Source organism: Protopterus annectens, chromosome 11.part0 (genome assembly GCF_019279795.1).
Source record: "Protopterus annectens isolate FY-2018-M chromosome 11.part0, PAN1.0, whole genome shotgun sequence".
NCBI lineage: Eukaryota > Metazoa > Chordata > Ceratodontiformes > Protopteridae > Protopterus > Protopterus annectens.
The window spans coordinates 1390205258-1390223970 of record NC_056745.1 but is presented as its reverse complement, the minus strand read 5'-3'; the positions used below and the strand labels follow the sequence as shown (position 1 = coordinate 1390223970).

General features: G+C 35.3%; 1 protein-coding gene across 2 annotated transcripts in view; it reads left to right on the top strand.

The window, feature by feature from the left end:
• The window catches only part of DOCK4 (dedicator of cytokinesis 4), a 3006016-nt gene that overhangs the window by 2578486 nt on the left and 408817 nt on the right, over positions 1–18713 (top strand). For both annotated transcript variants that reach the window (XM_044088673.1, XM_044088674.1), the window contains 3 exons: positions 3184–3270; positions 5244–5348; positions 15046–15187. In XM_044088673.1, coding sequence (XP_043944608.1) covers positions 3184–3270; positions 5244–5348; positions 15046–15187 — 334 coding nt within the window. The remainder of the gene's footprint in view (positions 1–3183; positions 3271–5243; positions 5349–15045; positions 15188–18713) is intronic.

Sequence of the window (18713 nt, the reverse complement as noted above, 5' to 3'; positions counted from 1 at the left end):
AAATGAATGTGATTGTTAATAAAGCACTCCTATGCTTTACGATAAGTACCATATGATCTTTTATACCCACCTGAGCTACCTCCAAATCAAGCAGATGTGACCTTGGTTTAACATCTCATCTGAGGGATGAGACACTCTGGAGTATTGCACCCCCCACCTCTCCCCAAATGCTGTCAACATTCCAATCACCTGGCGTGGGAATGGAACTCACAATCTCCTGGTCTTCCAGCACCAAAGGTGTGTGCGCTACCTGTTGTTCTACTGACACTGTTTTTTTGTACTGTTCTCTGTGTTTTTCCTAACTCAGTTATAAGCCATTAATAAAACCAGTACAAACAACATCAATGTTTTTCTTATGTAATTCCCATTATTTTGGTAAAAAGGATGCAGCACGTGTGGTGACATATTCATTGTTATATTGATTATTTTCATTGATCTTTAGGTGAACCATGTGGATCTCTTTTAGAATGTCAAATGTTCATAACATTGACATTCAGAACAATAAACCTAGAGGATCAAAAATGTACAATATCACAGTGCCATAATAATGAAAATTAAAACCTCAAAGATACAATTTTATTTTTTGGGGGGGGTAAGCCCCCTTACACCTCATGCTAATTATATATCCAAACTGTAGTGTCAAATAAATGCAGCTGTTATAGGATCTTGCACAATCACCACACTGCACTCTTTAGTCTTCTAACAGGGACCCAGACAGTGTGTTTCCAAAGCAGATGAAGTAATCAGTACTGAAAGATCTTTGACACGCTGGTAAACAGACTGTTTGAAATTATTTAGGGCCCTTTCTCATGCAAACAGATTCCAATTTCCTTTCACTCTTGTAGAGTAGTTAATGGTTATAAGTTGCATTTCCATGCTTTTTTTATTTTACATCTATCTTTGTTTCAAGTTATTTACTGATATAACTTATCTGTCAGTCCTAGGAGTAAAGTGGTTCATCAGATATGCCCACATAGTCCAACTTATCTACTGTCATTGCAGAGGGACATAAAATATCAAGTTATAGTTTTGTAATATAGCCATGTCATCATCTTACTGGTAAATAATTCACCATAATTAATATTATTCCTTTTTCAGAACCTCCATTTGCCATCCCTATACTGAAGAATGTTATCTTCTAATCATTCAAATTTTCTGAAACTGATTTCTCTTTCCTCAGTTATTTTAATCCTCTACATAATTTATTTGACATTCAAATGACCACTGTTTCTGCATTTCTAATAAATTGTTTATCTTTGTAAATAAACAGATAGGCAAAATTCTGTATTACAATGATATGTGTTATGAATGGTATTTTGTGTTCTTATACAAAGACAGTGGTTATACTAGACCAGTTTAACTAGTTCAGGTTAGGTACAGTTTTGAATCTGTTACTAGCTGTTCTGTTTATTTATTTTTTCCTTTTTTGTATAATTATATAATTTTGTATAATTTCTCTTCTGTTTGATTAAAAAAAATGTTCATTAAGCATGATCATTGCAAAAATGTGTCATAACATTTACAATTAGTTTATATAAGCTCTCTTGCACGTCTTTTTGCCAGTACTTTTTTACTAATATGAACCTTGTTTTCTGTGATGACAACTCATAATTTCAGACGTTCCAAAACAGCAAAAGATGCCTACAATCATTTTTTTAAGGGTGACCTCATTATATTTGAAAAATTTATTTGAGTAAAATAAAATAAAATAAAGCAAAATCATTACACCATTGGGAAAATCTACATCATGTGTAAAACAGCCAAAATGAAAGTGTGTATTAAACAACTTCAGCCTTGAAAAGGAGACCTCTGGTATCAGAACATTACAGGGAGATTAATTCACAATCACAAAATGTATAATATTTAGAGTGAATGAAGGTATTTTGCTGAAATATTCATCATCTTGAAAAAATTATCCACACTTCTATGCAGCAGTACTAAACTTAATTTAGCTTTGTGTTTCTAAAGTCATAAACTTGACAACTGGACCCATGAACCAAGCCCTCATCCTCTAGTTTATTTTTTCTGTTAAGGAATATTAAACTTAAAAAATACTTGTACTACCCTTCCACAAGTCAATTTTCTCACAAGCTAGTGACTAGTATAGCCTGCAACTTCTGTCACCCATTTGTATCCTTTCAGTGAGTAACTCTTTAATGTAGTGCCTATCAGAGTCAAATAAAAAAACATAATATTTATTTATGGCTTGAAGAAACAGCTTATATATTATACAGAAAGAAAGTGAGACATCAAAATTTCTGACCAATTATTTGTTTCATTTAGGAAAATGAAGGCAAGCAAGATGAGCTGAGATGATTTTTTTCATTGCAACGATCACCCCATTCAACCACCTCAAAGCCACCCATATAAATATTTATATCTATCTATAAATATCTATCTATATTTAAATATATATGTGTGTGTGTGTGTGTGTGTGTGTGTGTATATGATATGCATATATGTCAGTCGTATACTCATGTAATCAAGAGCAACAAGCTTGACAAAAGATTGGTAATCAAAAAAAAATGGAAAAAGTCTTTTTTTGCAGGAGTGCAAGCCCCCCTGCACTCCCACACCACTTGCTAATTATATACCAACTCCAAGATCACTCTACAGTATTGAAAGGGGCAATATCCCTGATCCCCACTGGTTATGATCTCACACTGAAAGAAAAGGCCAGCAGTGTTCGATGAGTTGATTTTCTACACCATCCAACCACCTCGGTGATACCCAAATATAGATGCATCGATAGTAACACCTTCTCCCCTGTTTTTTAAATTTATGAGTGAGAATGGATGCAAGTTTATTTAAACATCATTGTGCTGATCTTATAGTTCCTTGTTGATCATTCTTTTATTGTTTCTATCCGTTATTCTTACAAACTTTTGTATGAAATAATTTTCTTGATCTCTAGCGTAAAATAAAATTGGTGAGACTATGTCTCTGTTTCACCTACAGGCTTCCTAGCATAATGTTTAATGGAGGGGAAGATTATTTTCTGTGAGGGGACTAGAAAACTAATACTAGCTGTGTACATAAGACTAGAGCATTGTGCATTGTAGCTGACATTTTAAATATGTGATGATAAAATAATGCATTTCTTCAATTTACAGGATAGTGAAGATTTAATAATAATTAGTCTGCAAAACTGTGCTGGTTCTAACAGCCTGTATTTTTCAACAGTGTTGGGAGAATGGGATTGTCATGTGCCGTAAACTGGCTGAACAGTATGAGAATGATTACGACTACCGTAACCTCAGCAAGATGCGGGTAATGTACCTTCAATGCTGTCTATGTGATGAACTACATAAAATGGGATACAGCAATGCAGACTTGATGCTCTGTATTGTTTTCTGTATTGTTTTCTTATAGTAGACTAGACAATAGTATTTCACTTAATTATTCCTTGGTGTTAACAAATCATGGCAGTACTTTGAATGTTATTAGTGCATTATGAGGTAATTATAAATGTTGGTTTATGACATTTTTTGGTACTTAAAGAATGAGGCCGATTTTCAGAATATATAGTTTTTCTACAGTAGTGCAAACTGCCATATCTTATTGTTTAATCATGGTGTGTCTTATTAACAATGGAAATGAAATGTAATTTTATGAAAAGTAGGGAAATCTTTTACTGTAAAATGTAATTTATATGTTTTTATACATACCTTTCTGATCCAAAAGTGTTGCATTTGTGATGCATATTTTTCTTGGTGTTTTTTATTAGTAGCCACATTTGTTTATATGTTTACTTTGTATCTGATATTCAGAAATGCATGTGTATACAGTAGTTTAACATGAGAAAAATAAATGACTAAAAAAGTCTATTTGAAAACTAGTTAGGCATTGATCCTAGTTCTGACTTACTGTTACCTTCCACATCCACTATATTTATTCTGAATAAAAAGAGGCCATTACCTGGTATAGCGGTTTAATTCATATTGACCATTTTTGGAGTTTAGAGTTTATGAGCTGATATCTGAAATTCTCATACATTAGCCTTCCTTACATGGAATGAGCATCTGCCTGCATCACAGGTTACCCAGGACTGAAGAGTGACCTGGATACTGGGGGTTGAGATTGGGGAGAAGGTAAAAAGGAGTAACTTTAGACAGTTCACCTCCTTTGGTGGGAAAGATCACATCTTTAATGCTTTTAAGATTTGTAGGTATGGAGTCAACAAGCTATATTTTTGAGATGTAGGCATGTACATAATTTATTTACACTCTTGCAGTTTGGGATGTTGTACTCCTGCCTTAAAAAGAATTGTGATGCTTAGGTTATAGCATTAACAGCTCCCCTTGTCATGGTCAAGACTGCCCACCCAGGTTCTCATTTAGTAGGGAATGAATACACTAACTGGTCATCATGGGATTCTGGAAAGTGATTGTCAAGAGAGAGGAGAATTAGAAATATATTTGCAGTATCTCTGTGTGGCAGCTGCATATTTGTAAATACACAACATATGAAGTAATGTGATCTGAAGGATAATGTATTAGGCTTTAGAGGTAGTTCCATCTGTTAAAACAAATGGGCTTGTGCATGTGGATAGAATCATATCTTCTCGAATGCTGTGACTTCAGCCTGTGACGGGGCTAAATGGTATTTCAATGCAACACCATTGTCAAACCCATGTTTTTTAATGTGTTGCTTTATTCATTTCATCCATTGTTTAAGGACTTGTAAGTTATCTACCCCATTGAAACCAACTATTGTGTAAAACGGCAAAATTTTACTCCTTCTCGGTATGGCAGTCGGATCAGTCACCCTATAATTCGTAGGTTCGTAGGTGAATACTAGGTTGACTGCCCTGAAGGACCATTTTAACCCTAGCAAAAAACCTAAGATCAGAATCAACCTGATACCTTGCTTTTATGTAGTAAAGACCTTCACTGTTATGCCAAAACCACCCCCTAAAGGACAAGCAGATGCCTGGATGAGATTTCAGCTAATGACCCCCTGTTTACTAGACCAGTGTTCTAAATCCTGAGCTACAAGGCCACTTTGCTAAATAAATAGCCTGTGAGTCATATAATTCATCATGTTATACTGCATCTGTTGTTATGTTTCCTGGAAGAAATAACACAAATTAAGCTTTCAAAGAGGTTTTTAGTTTTACTTTTAAAATATGCTGTGATTATTTTCTGAGAACTGCTTGATACACTTTTGTTTATGTTAATGTATGTTACTTACCAGGTCTGCCATTTAGAATAAAGAGATAACGTTTTGTTTTCCTTCTATAGATGATGGAAGCCACTCTGTATGATAAAATTATGGATCAACAACGTCTGGAGCCTGAATTTTTCAGAGTCGGATTCTATGGAAAGAAATTCCCATTTTTTTTAAGAGTGAGTAATTTTTGATAGCTCTGGAAGAAATGTTATTTATTTAATTTGTGCATAGGTGCATGTAAGAAAGACCCATGAAGCTAACAACATGTTTTAAGATGGACGTCATCATAACCAACATCACCATCAGAGTACGGGGCAAATGACTCAAGTATCCACTGGTATCTTCTCCTAGTAACAAAACATAGACACCTCATAATATTCATGTATTTTCAGTTTAAAAGCTTCTTGAAACTCATACTGTTTATGTGTACATTCCACAGTTTTACAGTTCTTTCACTGATCTAGTGTGAAATAATGTTGCTGTTTTTAAGTTTTCTTAATAATCTGTCAATCCCATGCTTAACTTCTAGTTTTAACTTTGTTTTTAGAAACTTATCTCTGCTGACTTTGTAAGAATGAGAACCCCTTAATCTTTTGTTAGGTAGAGAGAGTGTGTGTATATGTAATGGCCTTAACCCATTTTGATATGCTAAAGTGTTGAGGCCATAAACTGTTTTGGTTATTCTTTGTAAGTTTTCTAAAAATCTTAGAGCTTTACTGCTAGAAGATGACTAAATTGGGCAACCATATTCCAATTTTGAGTTACTGATATAGGTTAATTAAGCAATAACCCACGCCTGGGTGTGGATAATGCTGGATTTACCCATGGTTGGTATGGTTTGGTCACAAGGGCGAAGTCTGAGTTACCAAACAAAGACCACTGTGGGTAAATCTAGCATTATCCACACCCAGAAGTGGGTTATTGCTGTTATACAATTACATTATTTAAGAAAAAAAAATACTTACTTTTCTTAAATAATGGCATTGCATAATGCCTCCTTGCTGTCCTTCCATGGCTCGTAGAGATTCTCTTCCTATTTCTGATGTACTGGGCATACATATAGGACTTGTATCCCCATGCATACCCAGTACATCAGTGCTTCAAAAAGTAAGCAACAGAGAAAAGAAGATCTCCATTGCTCTGTTTTGTTCCTTTTCCTTTTTTTAAATAAAAAAATTGTTTGGGATAATTTAGGGGTAGGAGTGCTGCAATCCCGACTCTTCATGTACAAAAAAGGCAGCTTGAAGAAAATACAAGGGGAATCAGGTACGTTAACACATACCTGATTCCCCTTGTATTTTCTTCAAGCTGTCTTTCTCGTATCTGCAAAGTCGGGAGTGCAGCTTTATTTATTTATTTTTTTAATAAAAAAATTAAAACTTGGACAATATACCAACAGAAAAAATGTCCGGGCGACCGGACCTTTCCCTTTGATATATTGTCGGATTTACAATGGGCACGCTGGTCAATCATTGTGCACGTTTTGGAATATTAATGGGGGGGGTCATTGTATAATATAGGATAACCACATTCTTCTTGTTGGCCTTATATCTGATAATGGATCATGAAATCTTTAGACACCAGTAGTATAAATCATTAATATACGTACAAAATGTTAAACTTTCATGGGAACTGATTGTTATATCCTTCAAATTTGAATCTGTTTCATTTCTTTAGCCTTTAGTATAATACTGTCTGGTATTTTTATTGCAGCCAAAGATCACAAATTTAATTTTGGCAACTTGTCTTCCCACTATTATATTTTGCCCAGCATGCTAAATCTGTCAGAGCCTGCTATAAGATGTTAATGTCCTCAACATTTACAATTATTTTCCATTTTGATAGCATCTGCATATGAAATAAAGAAAGTACATTCTTCACATTTTAAATCAGTAAAGTCCATATTAAATAGGAAATACCCAAGGATAGACCTCTGAGGCACATTTTTTTTGTTTGTTTTAAGTATAACAGTAAAATAACTTTGGCAGTTCACATCTGATGTGGCCAGTAACATTTAGCTGCTAAACATGAAATATTTTACAACTAACAAAACAATTTTTTTAGCCTAGTTTTGTTGTCTGTGCAAATACATCATTAAAGTGTGCAGACCTAAAGTGGAGTCAAAGGACATGAAAAAGTATGAGGCAGAAAGTCACAAAGCTCTACATGGTTATTCTGTTACATATTGGTGGAAGTCTTCAAAAAGAACAATTGTAGTAGACCAGCCATAATTACCTTTATGTTGTTACCCTCACTAACTATGACCTTTTTACAAGATTAAGAACAGTTGTAAGCTAGTCTAGTTTATTTATTAACGTCTGCAAAAGCTAAGTTTTGAGAAATGGTTTAACTGATTATATTCTAATGAACTGAAATTCCAGGTTCAGTCAGACATCATCCCTAGCTGAATACAAAGGTGAAAAATACTCAGTTAAATGTAGAGAAGAAATCAAACATGTCATGAAATAGTTGCCATAAGAAGTTGGCAGATGAAGAAGACTTGTACTTAATAAGTCTGATGCATGCAGGCCATCTTCAGCTGCAACTGCCGTATCTTTGCCCCATCTTTCTTGCTGACTCCCATCTAATGACTTGATATGCACCCCTGCATCAGGCAATACAATGTAAAGCCTCCTATTCTCTTCATAAGTTAATACTTTCTCAAGTTTAACTTGAACTAGCCCTCTTCTGATTACAAACCATACAACCATACTCCTTTTCTCTCCATCTTTGCCCTGCAACAGTGCGTTGCACTGTATGCTCATCCCTTGTTCTCCTCAAAATTCCTTATCTCTTACATTCATAACTTTCTGAGTGTCTGCTGACAAGCCTGGTCTTGCATTTCCTTATGAACTGTGCCTTTAAACCAACAAATCATTGACTTCCAGATTGATGAAACAAGGTTGTCAAGTAATGCAATACAAAAAAGGAGCAAAAAAAAATCCTTGGAAAAGACTGCCCACATCTCCACTGCCTGCATCTCTGTATATTTGAATTCTGAGACTGGTGAGTCTTAGGGGTAAAGGTAAAACTACTTTTGCTACTCGACAGTTCACTAATTTTACACTTCCCAGCAAAGATATGTTCAGTAAATCAAGAAGTACTGGCTTTAAATTAATGAATTGGGAGTCATTGTGAGACTCACTGATGTAGAGCCATGCTTCCTTTCCCACGATTATGTCAGTAACCTGGTATTCCAAGCTTTTTTTCCTGTTTTCATTTCCTTTCTTCTTTTTGCCCTTCAGGCTGGTGTAGTATTACAAGAGCCCAGAACAAACATAATGGATGACTTTTGTATCTCTGAAATCAATGGTCACGCAAACTACATAATCGGGCATTTGCCAGTGCCCCTTTACATTGCACGGCCCGATGCACCTTTGCAGTAATATTAGCCAGTATATCATTTTCCTCTGTTTTCTGCTTATGGTCACCCCCCTACAGGAATTATCTTCCTTCATATGGTTCCTCCATCTAATATACATAGCCCTGGAGTTCCCTGGAATTTTCTTCAAATTAAATTCCATCTTCTAGAGAGAGTGCTACAGAGGTGCTACTAAATATGTCTGCTGTGCTGTACACATGTATTATTCCTCTGCGGCCCAATCACGGTAAGATAGTATTGTCTGTGGGTTTAATATATAATGTCTTCTGTGATAAGTAAAAAAAAACAAATGATAATTTGGTATAAAATCAGTGGTGGAGCAGTATAACCATGAAGACAAAGAGCAAAATGTTGCTTACCCTTGTGGAAGGCCTGTTTGCTCATCTGTATGTATTACAGGGCCAACCATCCATTGTGATCAGAGACATAGAGAAATAACAACAGTTACTGAAGATGTAGCATTATAAGGTGACAGTGACCATTAGTGGGCACCAAATGGCACTGAGATCAGCACAAAGAGAGCAAAAAAAATGTTAATGAAAGCCTAATGATGTTGAAAACACCACTGCATAAATGTAAGATTCCTTGGTATATCGTTATGTGTAGAAGGTGCTTCTGTGGAATGTTTAGAAATTACACTTTGTGGGTCACTGATGTTTATAAACAACAGTCAAGAAGTGCAGGATCTCTGATATGAACACATATGAAAACAGTTAAAGAAAAGCTTTTCCTTGAAGAGCAATGAATTCTAGGTGTAGTTCTTTGATACAAAACTACTTATAAAAATAACAGAAATGCTAGTTACATTTTGTGATGAATTCTTGTAATTTTGAGACTTTCACTTCAGAAATTAAGTTGCTGGTTTTAAAACTTAATAGAAAATGCCAGAAGAAAGAAGTACAGAAATTGCTCTTGTAAAAGACGCATCATAAATCATTTCTTGCATGCATCTATTTACTTTTGTGCTGGGGTCACAGGGCAGAAGAGACAACAACCTTATGGCGGAAAGCCCTTATAGATGCAGTCTGCAAGTTCATTGACACAGAAACACATACATTAATATAAAAGAAAACAAACCATAAAGGAAGATCGGAAGAGTTAAGTGGGGCATGTTGCTTCTCCCCATGGAGCAAAGTGTTAAGTACCTGATTTGAGGGGGAAACTTTTAAGCTGCACATTTTAAGGGTCATTTTCATAACACAACCAGGTTATAAATCAGTAGAAGGGGATGATGATGATGAACTGGGGAGGGGGGGGGTTGTGGTGAGAAATAAGCACAAAGGGACATTTTAAATTAAGACCCATAAGGACCCTTAAGTAAAATAATAACCATACAGAACGTTATACTGATAAACTAGCAGAATGTATTCTAGAAACTAAGCCAACAGGGGAATGGAGAAAGACAATTTTACCAATACAGATGACTGCATCTCAGGGTACAGAAAATAGCTAGGATGGAGGTAGAATTTACTGGAAGAAAGACCAAAGTAACAATGATATTAGGAGCAAATAACTAGGGAAGAAAAGTTAATAAAATGGGATGAGGTCAAGCAGAGGTTTGGAGTGCCGTTTACAGACTGCCTCCCTACCAAAGATTGATATTAGAGTCCAGGCAAAGATAATGTGATAGGGAATCCTAAGTGAACGACCCACTCGGGTAGGTATTTTTACTTAAGTCTAGAACAGAAACTGCTCTTAAAAAAGGATAATTAGTAGGACATGTAAAATATTTCATGGTAACTCTAAGAATCATTTAGAGGAGGTTGTAAAAGATCAGGAAGAGAAACTGGAAAGGCAGTTTACCAAGCAACAATATAATGACATCTGTATAGTACTGCAAAATCCAACAGGGTTAGGATTTTTGTTTGGAAGTGTTTGCACAGGTGTTTTATACCCCAAGAAAAGTTCAGAGAAATTTTCCTAGGTTAGACAGCAAATTTTGGAGGTGTGATGTAAAAGAGAGAGGCAATTATGAACATGTGTCCTAGGAATGTAATGCGATGTCAGAATTTAAAAATTCCCTACAAAGTGTTTTGACAGAAATATAGGGGGATCAAATATTTGTAACTAAGGAAATGCTTTTTTTGATCTGGGACATGGGCTCTGAATTACCTATACATAGTAAGGTTTTACTGAGTTTAACGCTATTGGCTACAGGTTCATATTTTCTGTGGTCAAAATATTCTTCCTGGATTATGTGAGAATGCATAGAGGCTTGCCTTTTGGGGAAATAAAAGTCAATATGTTGTAAGAGTACTCCAGGATGTTAAAGGAGAAGTTGAGGATGCTAAATCTCCTGAGTAAATGACTTTGTATCAGTGAGAAATGACTGGTAAAGTATGGCGGGCAAAAAACTGTGACAGGAGAAGTAGAACGGCAGATTGTGTAAGTATTTAGTATAGCTAGAAAGGAATTTGGGTAAAAGAAGTCGTTGTGTGTTATGAGGATTAGGCCATAGAGTAGCAGAGGTGAAGAACAAATGCCAAGATGGTGTTTCCTGCTAAATTCCTACTGAGAATGAAGTACTGAAACCTGAACATATGTTTACTGGAGGGACAACAAGTAAGTAGGAAAAGCTGAAGGTAAAACATGGAATTGGGAAATGAAAGACTTCACACTGAGGAGGCATTTGAGCAGCGGGTCATAAGATCAATGACAAGTACAGGCTACGGGACAGTGAAAAACATGTGAAAGTCCAAAGACAATCTACAGGAGCAGTCAAAGTTGGCACCAAAGAGAGAAATTATTGCTACTAGACTCTGTGTGATGGATGGTACAGGATAAACCTGAAAGGCCTTTACAGCAGAGTCACAGAGTGATAGCCATTTGCTGAAGTCTGATAAACAGAAAGGACTCTTTCTCAAGTTAGTGGAAGGAATGCCAGACAGTTGATATTCTAATTTTTTGCTTGACTAAGTACACTGGGCTTTCATCTTTTGATGCTGTTAAGTAAAGATAGAGTGAGAGACAGTGGCAGGCAAGAAAAATTGGTTCAGTTTATTTGAGTCACCAAAAGAGTTTCAATTTTGATGGTAGGAAAGAAGATCGAATGCTTCTGTGGTACCAAAGATTACGAGAGAAATATGTGATGGGAATATTAGATGCTAGGACATTTTGTGTTTTTTTATATTTTTTTCTGCATGTCAAATGCAAAGTTGATAAAGTTATAAAATGTTCAATTAAAATTGACTAGTACAGTATCAGAGATATAGAAGATCAAATAAAGATGCCAAATGCAGATTGGGTAGGATTTATCCTCATGTTGGAAGGTAGGTCTAGGATAGTAAGCAGTCATTTTCCTTCTCCTGTGTATGCAGAAGGGAAGAGATGAGGAGGAAGTGGAAGGATGAATATGGGGGGTGCCATTAAAAAGATTTATAGAATTCTCAGTGTTTTCAGAATTGGGTGTTTGACTACTTAATGAGTACCATATAGACAGAAGAAGGAGTTGAGTAAATCATAGTGCAGTTTCAATGAATTATAAAGGATTCTTTTTTTATATTCTATATGAGTTTTCCATTTCATCTTTAAGGACTTGCATGTAACTAAAAGTTCAAGTTGATTGGATCACTTTGCTTTTACCAGTATAGGGATTTTTCTTTCCATTGCCAACAAATGGTACCTGTGTGGAGAAAGCCATCCATCTAATTTCTGACAACCAGCCTTATCCATTGTAGGGTACTGGTCCATTGTAGGGCACTGGGATGCCAACGCCTATTACAGCAGTCAACAGGTAAAAGGCATTAAATTTTGTTCTGGACCAGGGACTGTTTTGTTGCAGAATGCCCAGACATACTCACTCTTACACATATAAGGCTAATTTAGATACTTACCAGTGAACATACTGCATATCATTTATAAGCTGAAGGAATCTGGAGCAACATGTGACTGCCAGTTCAAACTCTGAGGACATATAGAAACTGCACTAAAGGCATCCCTGACAAAAATCCAGCTAGGGAACATATTGCTATGAGGTGACAGTGCTACTCACTGTCCCACTGTGCTGCTCAGCCTTAATGGAGAAATACATCTGATTTATTTATTTTTACCATATCAAAGTAATACCAGCTTAATACTGATATATTCTATACACATTATTTATTCCTTACCCTAAACATTAAGCCTCATGTTCATACTCTACAGAAACCAAATCCAATACAGTTGAGCAAAGTGTCACAATTACATGGCCACCTACCCTGAATTAATTGGTTATTAAAGGGACACGGTCATATTAGTGGTGATGTCATTGCAGTTAGTGAATGTACCACTTTTACACTTTTATGAAAATATATATGATTTTTGCATCCTGTTTAATACAGCATGTATTGTATTGTGTTCCATAATCTTATTGGAAGTCTTAATAAAAACTTTACAGCAACTAAATGTAATGCAGCTTGACAGGTTTTCATGGGATATGCCTGTACATTTGCTGACAGTGTATAAAAGGCAGCATTTCAGTTACTCTTAGACCTTCCTTAGTAAATGCTGCAGGGAGTTATACTTGTTCCTTCATGTAGATATTGCACATAAGCCTGTAGTTCTACCATTACGGACTTGTATAGTACTGAAGTTAAACTATTTTGCTTTTGTCATTATTGGTGGTTTTGGCAACTGAATCTTTCCAATGACAGTAAATGTTACCTTTATAAAGAATTATTTATATATGATTTTTTTGCAAGGTTTTTCTAATTTGATGTCAACTCAGTACAGATACATGATAGATTGTATGGCATTTCTCGCCCCTAAAAGAAGTCATATAACAACTTCTTAGATAAACTGAATATAAAACAAATTAAAGCCGTCACACTGTGACCTGTGCAACTTAATTATGCAGCTAGTTTTCTACAGCTGTCTCCCATTTTAGCCATCCTACATCATCTATCTCAATCCATTTAAAAGCTAACAGTGCCCTCTTCCATAGCCTGTTGTGTCAGTAATTAAAGGTTTATTTTCCATAAAGAAAAATTCCTTAGTATCCCATTCAAAAGGCTCTGCTGTTTAATTGAAAGCAATGTCCCCTTCTACTCAACACATCCTTTCTCTTGACCTCCAAAACCATTGTTTTTATCTGTAATAATCTTATATGCCAGCATAGTTCATCTGTCATCTCTTTATTTTGGTGGTCTCCATGGTGCAGACGAATGAAGCCCTAATGATGTTTTGGGTTTGATTTGCTATTTGTGGGGTGTGTGAGTCTGAAAGAAGCACATGGGGAAGATTTGAATGAGTACACCATGGCAGATTATCCACCCTGGAAGAAGGGTTGGCAGCTTTGGTTTGGTGCATCTAAAACAAGCAAGCAAAAATGTAAAGATATATAAAGCAGTAAAGACTGATGATGTATTCACTCTTGAGGCATGCATGGTGAAGTGCATGGAGAAGGCATTGTGTTACCATGTGTGGAAGACTATGGGGCCACAGTGGGACTGCTGTTCTGAGAAGGAACTGAAAAGGACTATCAAATGAAATTTTTTCAGTTGTTAGTATCTTGATTAACTGTCAAGCTATACTGGTTATGTAAGGTCTTGTGGAAAGAAAGCAGGGTGCACCTGAAAGAAATGTTCATATAACTTGAGAGAAACTACAGAGCTTAAGATTCTACCAGCCATCAGAGGGAAGGATATATGTGAATCAGAGGACATATTTTGAAGGAACATGAGTAATATACTATACTGTTCTATATTTTAGAGTAATTATATTACATTTAATTAAAGCATTTGCAACTCTCTTTAGTCTTTGTGCCATTTGTCTTCTCTCCTGAGAAGATCTACATTCCCCCCAATATAATTCAGTTTTTTTCTAAAAGTACCAAGAGCATCTTATCAGAGGACAAATTTATACAATGTCTGTATATTTGTGACTTATTCAGTTCATTCAGTATACTTTAACAGTGTTTCTTAACTAGGTTTTTTCCCCACATTTCACCCCTAAAGCTACTATATATTTCTTATTGATATAAATTCTACCTAAATTAAAAACATCTTGAAACTTTACTTTTCAAATTATTTAATTTCAGTCATACAATTCAAAAAATGTTCACTAACATTACAGTTACTTCTTTTATCCATTTTCTGCTACTTGCCATTGCTACTTTATCATCTGCATAACTTAAAATAAGAGCTATCTCCCTTTTCTCATATAATGAACTTTAGTTTCTTTCACATTGTTGTCAGTTGTTTTGTATCACTACATACATTATTAACCCACTACATTCATTATTAACCCACACATTTCAATACATGTGTGGCATCCTTGTTTTATCCCTTTTTCTATTATTATTTTTCCTCTTCATCCATTTACTACTAATTACATCTAAGACATTTCATAATTGTTTAATATCAATCTTATTTTCTCAGGAATTCCATAATAAGGCCCACTACATTTGTATTCTGTTTTGTTGTTGTGTTTTGGGGTAATATCATTGCCTTTTGTTTCTTGTTCATTTGTAACACAGCACACGAGTGATTTACCTTCTTCCTTTGTATGTTTAGAACAAGGAGTTTGTTTGCCGAGGACATGACTATGAAAGACTAGAGGCTTTTCAGCAGCGAATGTTGACTGAGTTTCCACATGCCATTGCTATGCAACATGCCAACCAACCAGATGAAACCATCTTCCAGGCAGAAGCTCAGTGTATCCTTTTCCATTATTAAACTGAAAAAAGTTGTTTGCATGTTACTGGTGTTGAAAGTAGAATGAGTGAATCTCATATGGCCAATTGATAGGAATTTTGAAAATGTCTCCAAAGTGATTAGCTGGTCAACAGTCTAAAAATGGTATGTATCACTAAGAAATATAGGAATCTGTTCTTTGCAAAAGAGAATTGTTAGTTAGAAAGTGAGCATATGACTATTGTGTACATGTAAAACAGTATAAAGTACTAAGTATTACTGTATGAACAGGGAAATATGATAAAGACATGATGCTACGTCTGTGTTGGAGACAGTGACTGCTCATCAGGAGTACTACTGTACCATGATCTTCATCATCATCATTTGTGTTAGCCAGGATGTTCATTGTTTTTGAAATACTCTATTTGCAGATGGATCACATTTGACAATGAATGTTAAGTAAACACATAATTGACCCCCCCCCATCCCTTTCTATGACATTATTACTGTTAACACATTACTTATACTTTAATTTCTTTTCCTCCATTCATATGGAATAGTTGGATTTAATTTTACCTTTGGAGTTATATTATTTAGTTTTGAAGATAATTTTGCTTGCAGAAGTCTTCAGAACTATTTTCTAGACTGGCAAGTGTGGCCATTGTTCATTGCTAAAATTAATGGAAATTGTATTGAGAAAAGATAATAGAAAATTATTTTAAAGATAAAGTCATTGCATTAAATTATACATCTTTTTTTTTAAATTGTCACTGTATGTTTATTGTTCAGTAGTTGATACAGTTATTACTTGTTCCTGTGGTTGGTCTGTAACTTGGAAACCTACATTGATACTGACGGTTTAATGTGTGTGAAACACTTTCAAACAGCAAAGGACATGTCTGACATTGATGTTTTGTAGTTCTGACATGACCAAGGTTCAAAGGGTTTGCCTGTCACATGAAGAGCTTGCCCAGAGTGGTATGAGTGATCAGCTGATCTGTATCTGTTTTTAATTAGGAAAGTGTGTGACTGCTGCAACAAAGTGTCCTTTGGCACAGACTGGAATGATACCAAAGACAGCATAAAATGTTGGCTACACTGTGTGAGAGAGAGTATGTTACAAGACATGCTTATGGCATGCAGAAACCAGTGTGGCTGGCCTTTAACATGCACCCAATGTATGACCAAAAATAACTTTAAAAATTCTCTCCATTTGTAGTCACTAAAAATGATAACCACTATATGAGTAATAATAGGCAAACTTCATCCTATCTATATCTATCTCTCTCTCTCTCTCTCTCTCTCTATATATATATATATATATATATATATATATATATATCTACACAATATATAGCAGTAAATGAAAACTAAACACCTGAACATAAACAGCACAGATATATAATAGTAATGTAAGTGTTACAAGTAGTCAAGAGATCTGATAACTCAAATGTAAGATAAATGAATGGCATTTATCTGAACATATTAAACAACATATACATGTGTCAGAGTTACACAAAGCAAAGGGTCTGATTTACTGCGATTCACAAGAAAATGATGAGGAACAGCAAGCTTCAAAACTGTTGAACTAATGAAAGAGTAATGTCAAATGTATACTATACACGACCTTCACGTTATGAAAACAGTGTTGGAGAATGCTGCTGCAATTTGGTGTGAAATAATGCTTCACAATTTAAAAATTGGTCATTTGTTATATAAATAACAACAAATCCTACAGCTGTCTCCTACTTCTGCTGGAAGCAGATTACTGAACCATTTAGATTGCAATTCTACAGCCTCAGTGGGCACACTAGGTAGAGAAGTAACAGTGCATGGCAGGGAACGTCATCTGTTTATTAGAAGTCTTGGGCCTGGATGCTGAAAAAGTAAGAAATATACTGCACATGTCTCAACCTGAGTATATACAAGCTCACATGAGGTTTCAGAAAATGACACAGTGTCTCTCTAAATTTAGTCTGAGGTTCTCGTGTTTGCCATTGAAAAACGTATTAAAATATTACGTAGAATGGCACTGGAATACAGAGAAAGAAAAAAAGCTTTGAAATGGTTACACAGTTGGTAATTGAAGCATCTACACAGCAAATTATTTTGATGTGAATAATCAAACCACAATAGAAAAAGCTGACAACCAGAATGATATTAGTGCCATAATCATGCAGGAATATAAATATGTTGCTTATAGGTCAAGTGAGACTGTGGATGCCAGAAGTGATACATGAAACTAAAGAGAGCCCTACTTACTGTAACACTTGGTTGTGAAAAGTTTCATGAATGTACATTGGCAAAGCTGTGTTGTCAGAGACAGATTAGTTATAAACCACTAAACAGTACATTTAAAAAAGTACAAATATACAAATTTCTACTGACACTTCAAAGAACATTGCAGAAACTGTGGATGTGTGAATTAACTCTGAAATATAAGCAAGGCATTGAAATGTGGAAATGCTGAGTAAGTTAATTCTATTACAACAACAAAACTGCAAGTCATTTGGATCATTTCACATTCTAAACAACAAAAAGAGAGGATGAAACTCTTAAAAGTATACTCATTGTGATCCTTAGCTGAGATTGCTTCCAGGTGTAACAGGAAAAGTTTGATTAGGCAGAATATTTATTGTAAAGACAGAATGCTGCTACAATTTTTCTTTAAAGAAGAAAAAAGCTTCATTCAGAGTTTGTGCAGGTAAAATAAAAGTACCTCTTTGGCTAATGAAAGAAATGTCAGTAAGGTATGAATAATGTTTGCAAGTTGTGAAATGTAAAGAAAGATCTGTATAGTAGTGGTCAAGGCACATCTGCACACATTAAATGAGAGGTAGTAAGAGGTGGTTTTGCGTGAACTGCATGTCATAGAAATAATCTAAATGAAGATATGAGTTTTTATTGAGTATGGGGATGATCCTAAAGTATAGCTGGAACCGAGAATGTGTGTATCTGGTATGTTTGACTATTATTCATAATTTTAGTTTTGTTAGTGCCTTAAAATACAATGAGAACACAGGAAACTCTACCAATGAAATTACCGAACAAAGCACGGCACATCAGTCCCGTGTTCTAGTCATGGAATGCATTCATGTATATGTACGTATGTGTGTATATTTCAATTTGTTTAAATGCAAACATTAAATCAGCTCATTTTCAGTGTGCATGGTACATTCTTTCTGCAGGCCCACCAGCAGTCAAATCATCATGGTACACAGATTGATCTATATTATTTTTTGTTTGTTTATTTATCCATTGTTTTTGGGTTTGTACCACTAGTTAGTGGCCTCTTTTCAGAGGAGAACTAAGGTGGTATTTGTACTACTACTGGAAACTGGAGCAGGATTGGAGTACTTTTCCTAGTCTCTTGAATAGATGCTGTGGGGTTTTTTACATCCATCTGAGCTACCACCATATCAAGCAAATGAGACCTCAGTTTAATGTCTCATCTAAAGGACAGTATTGCAGGGAAGAAGTATTTAACTGTTTGCACAAGTTCTTCATTGAGTGGGAGTGAAAGGGATCATAGCAACTAAGCATATAAA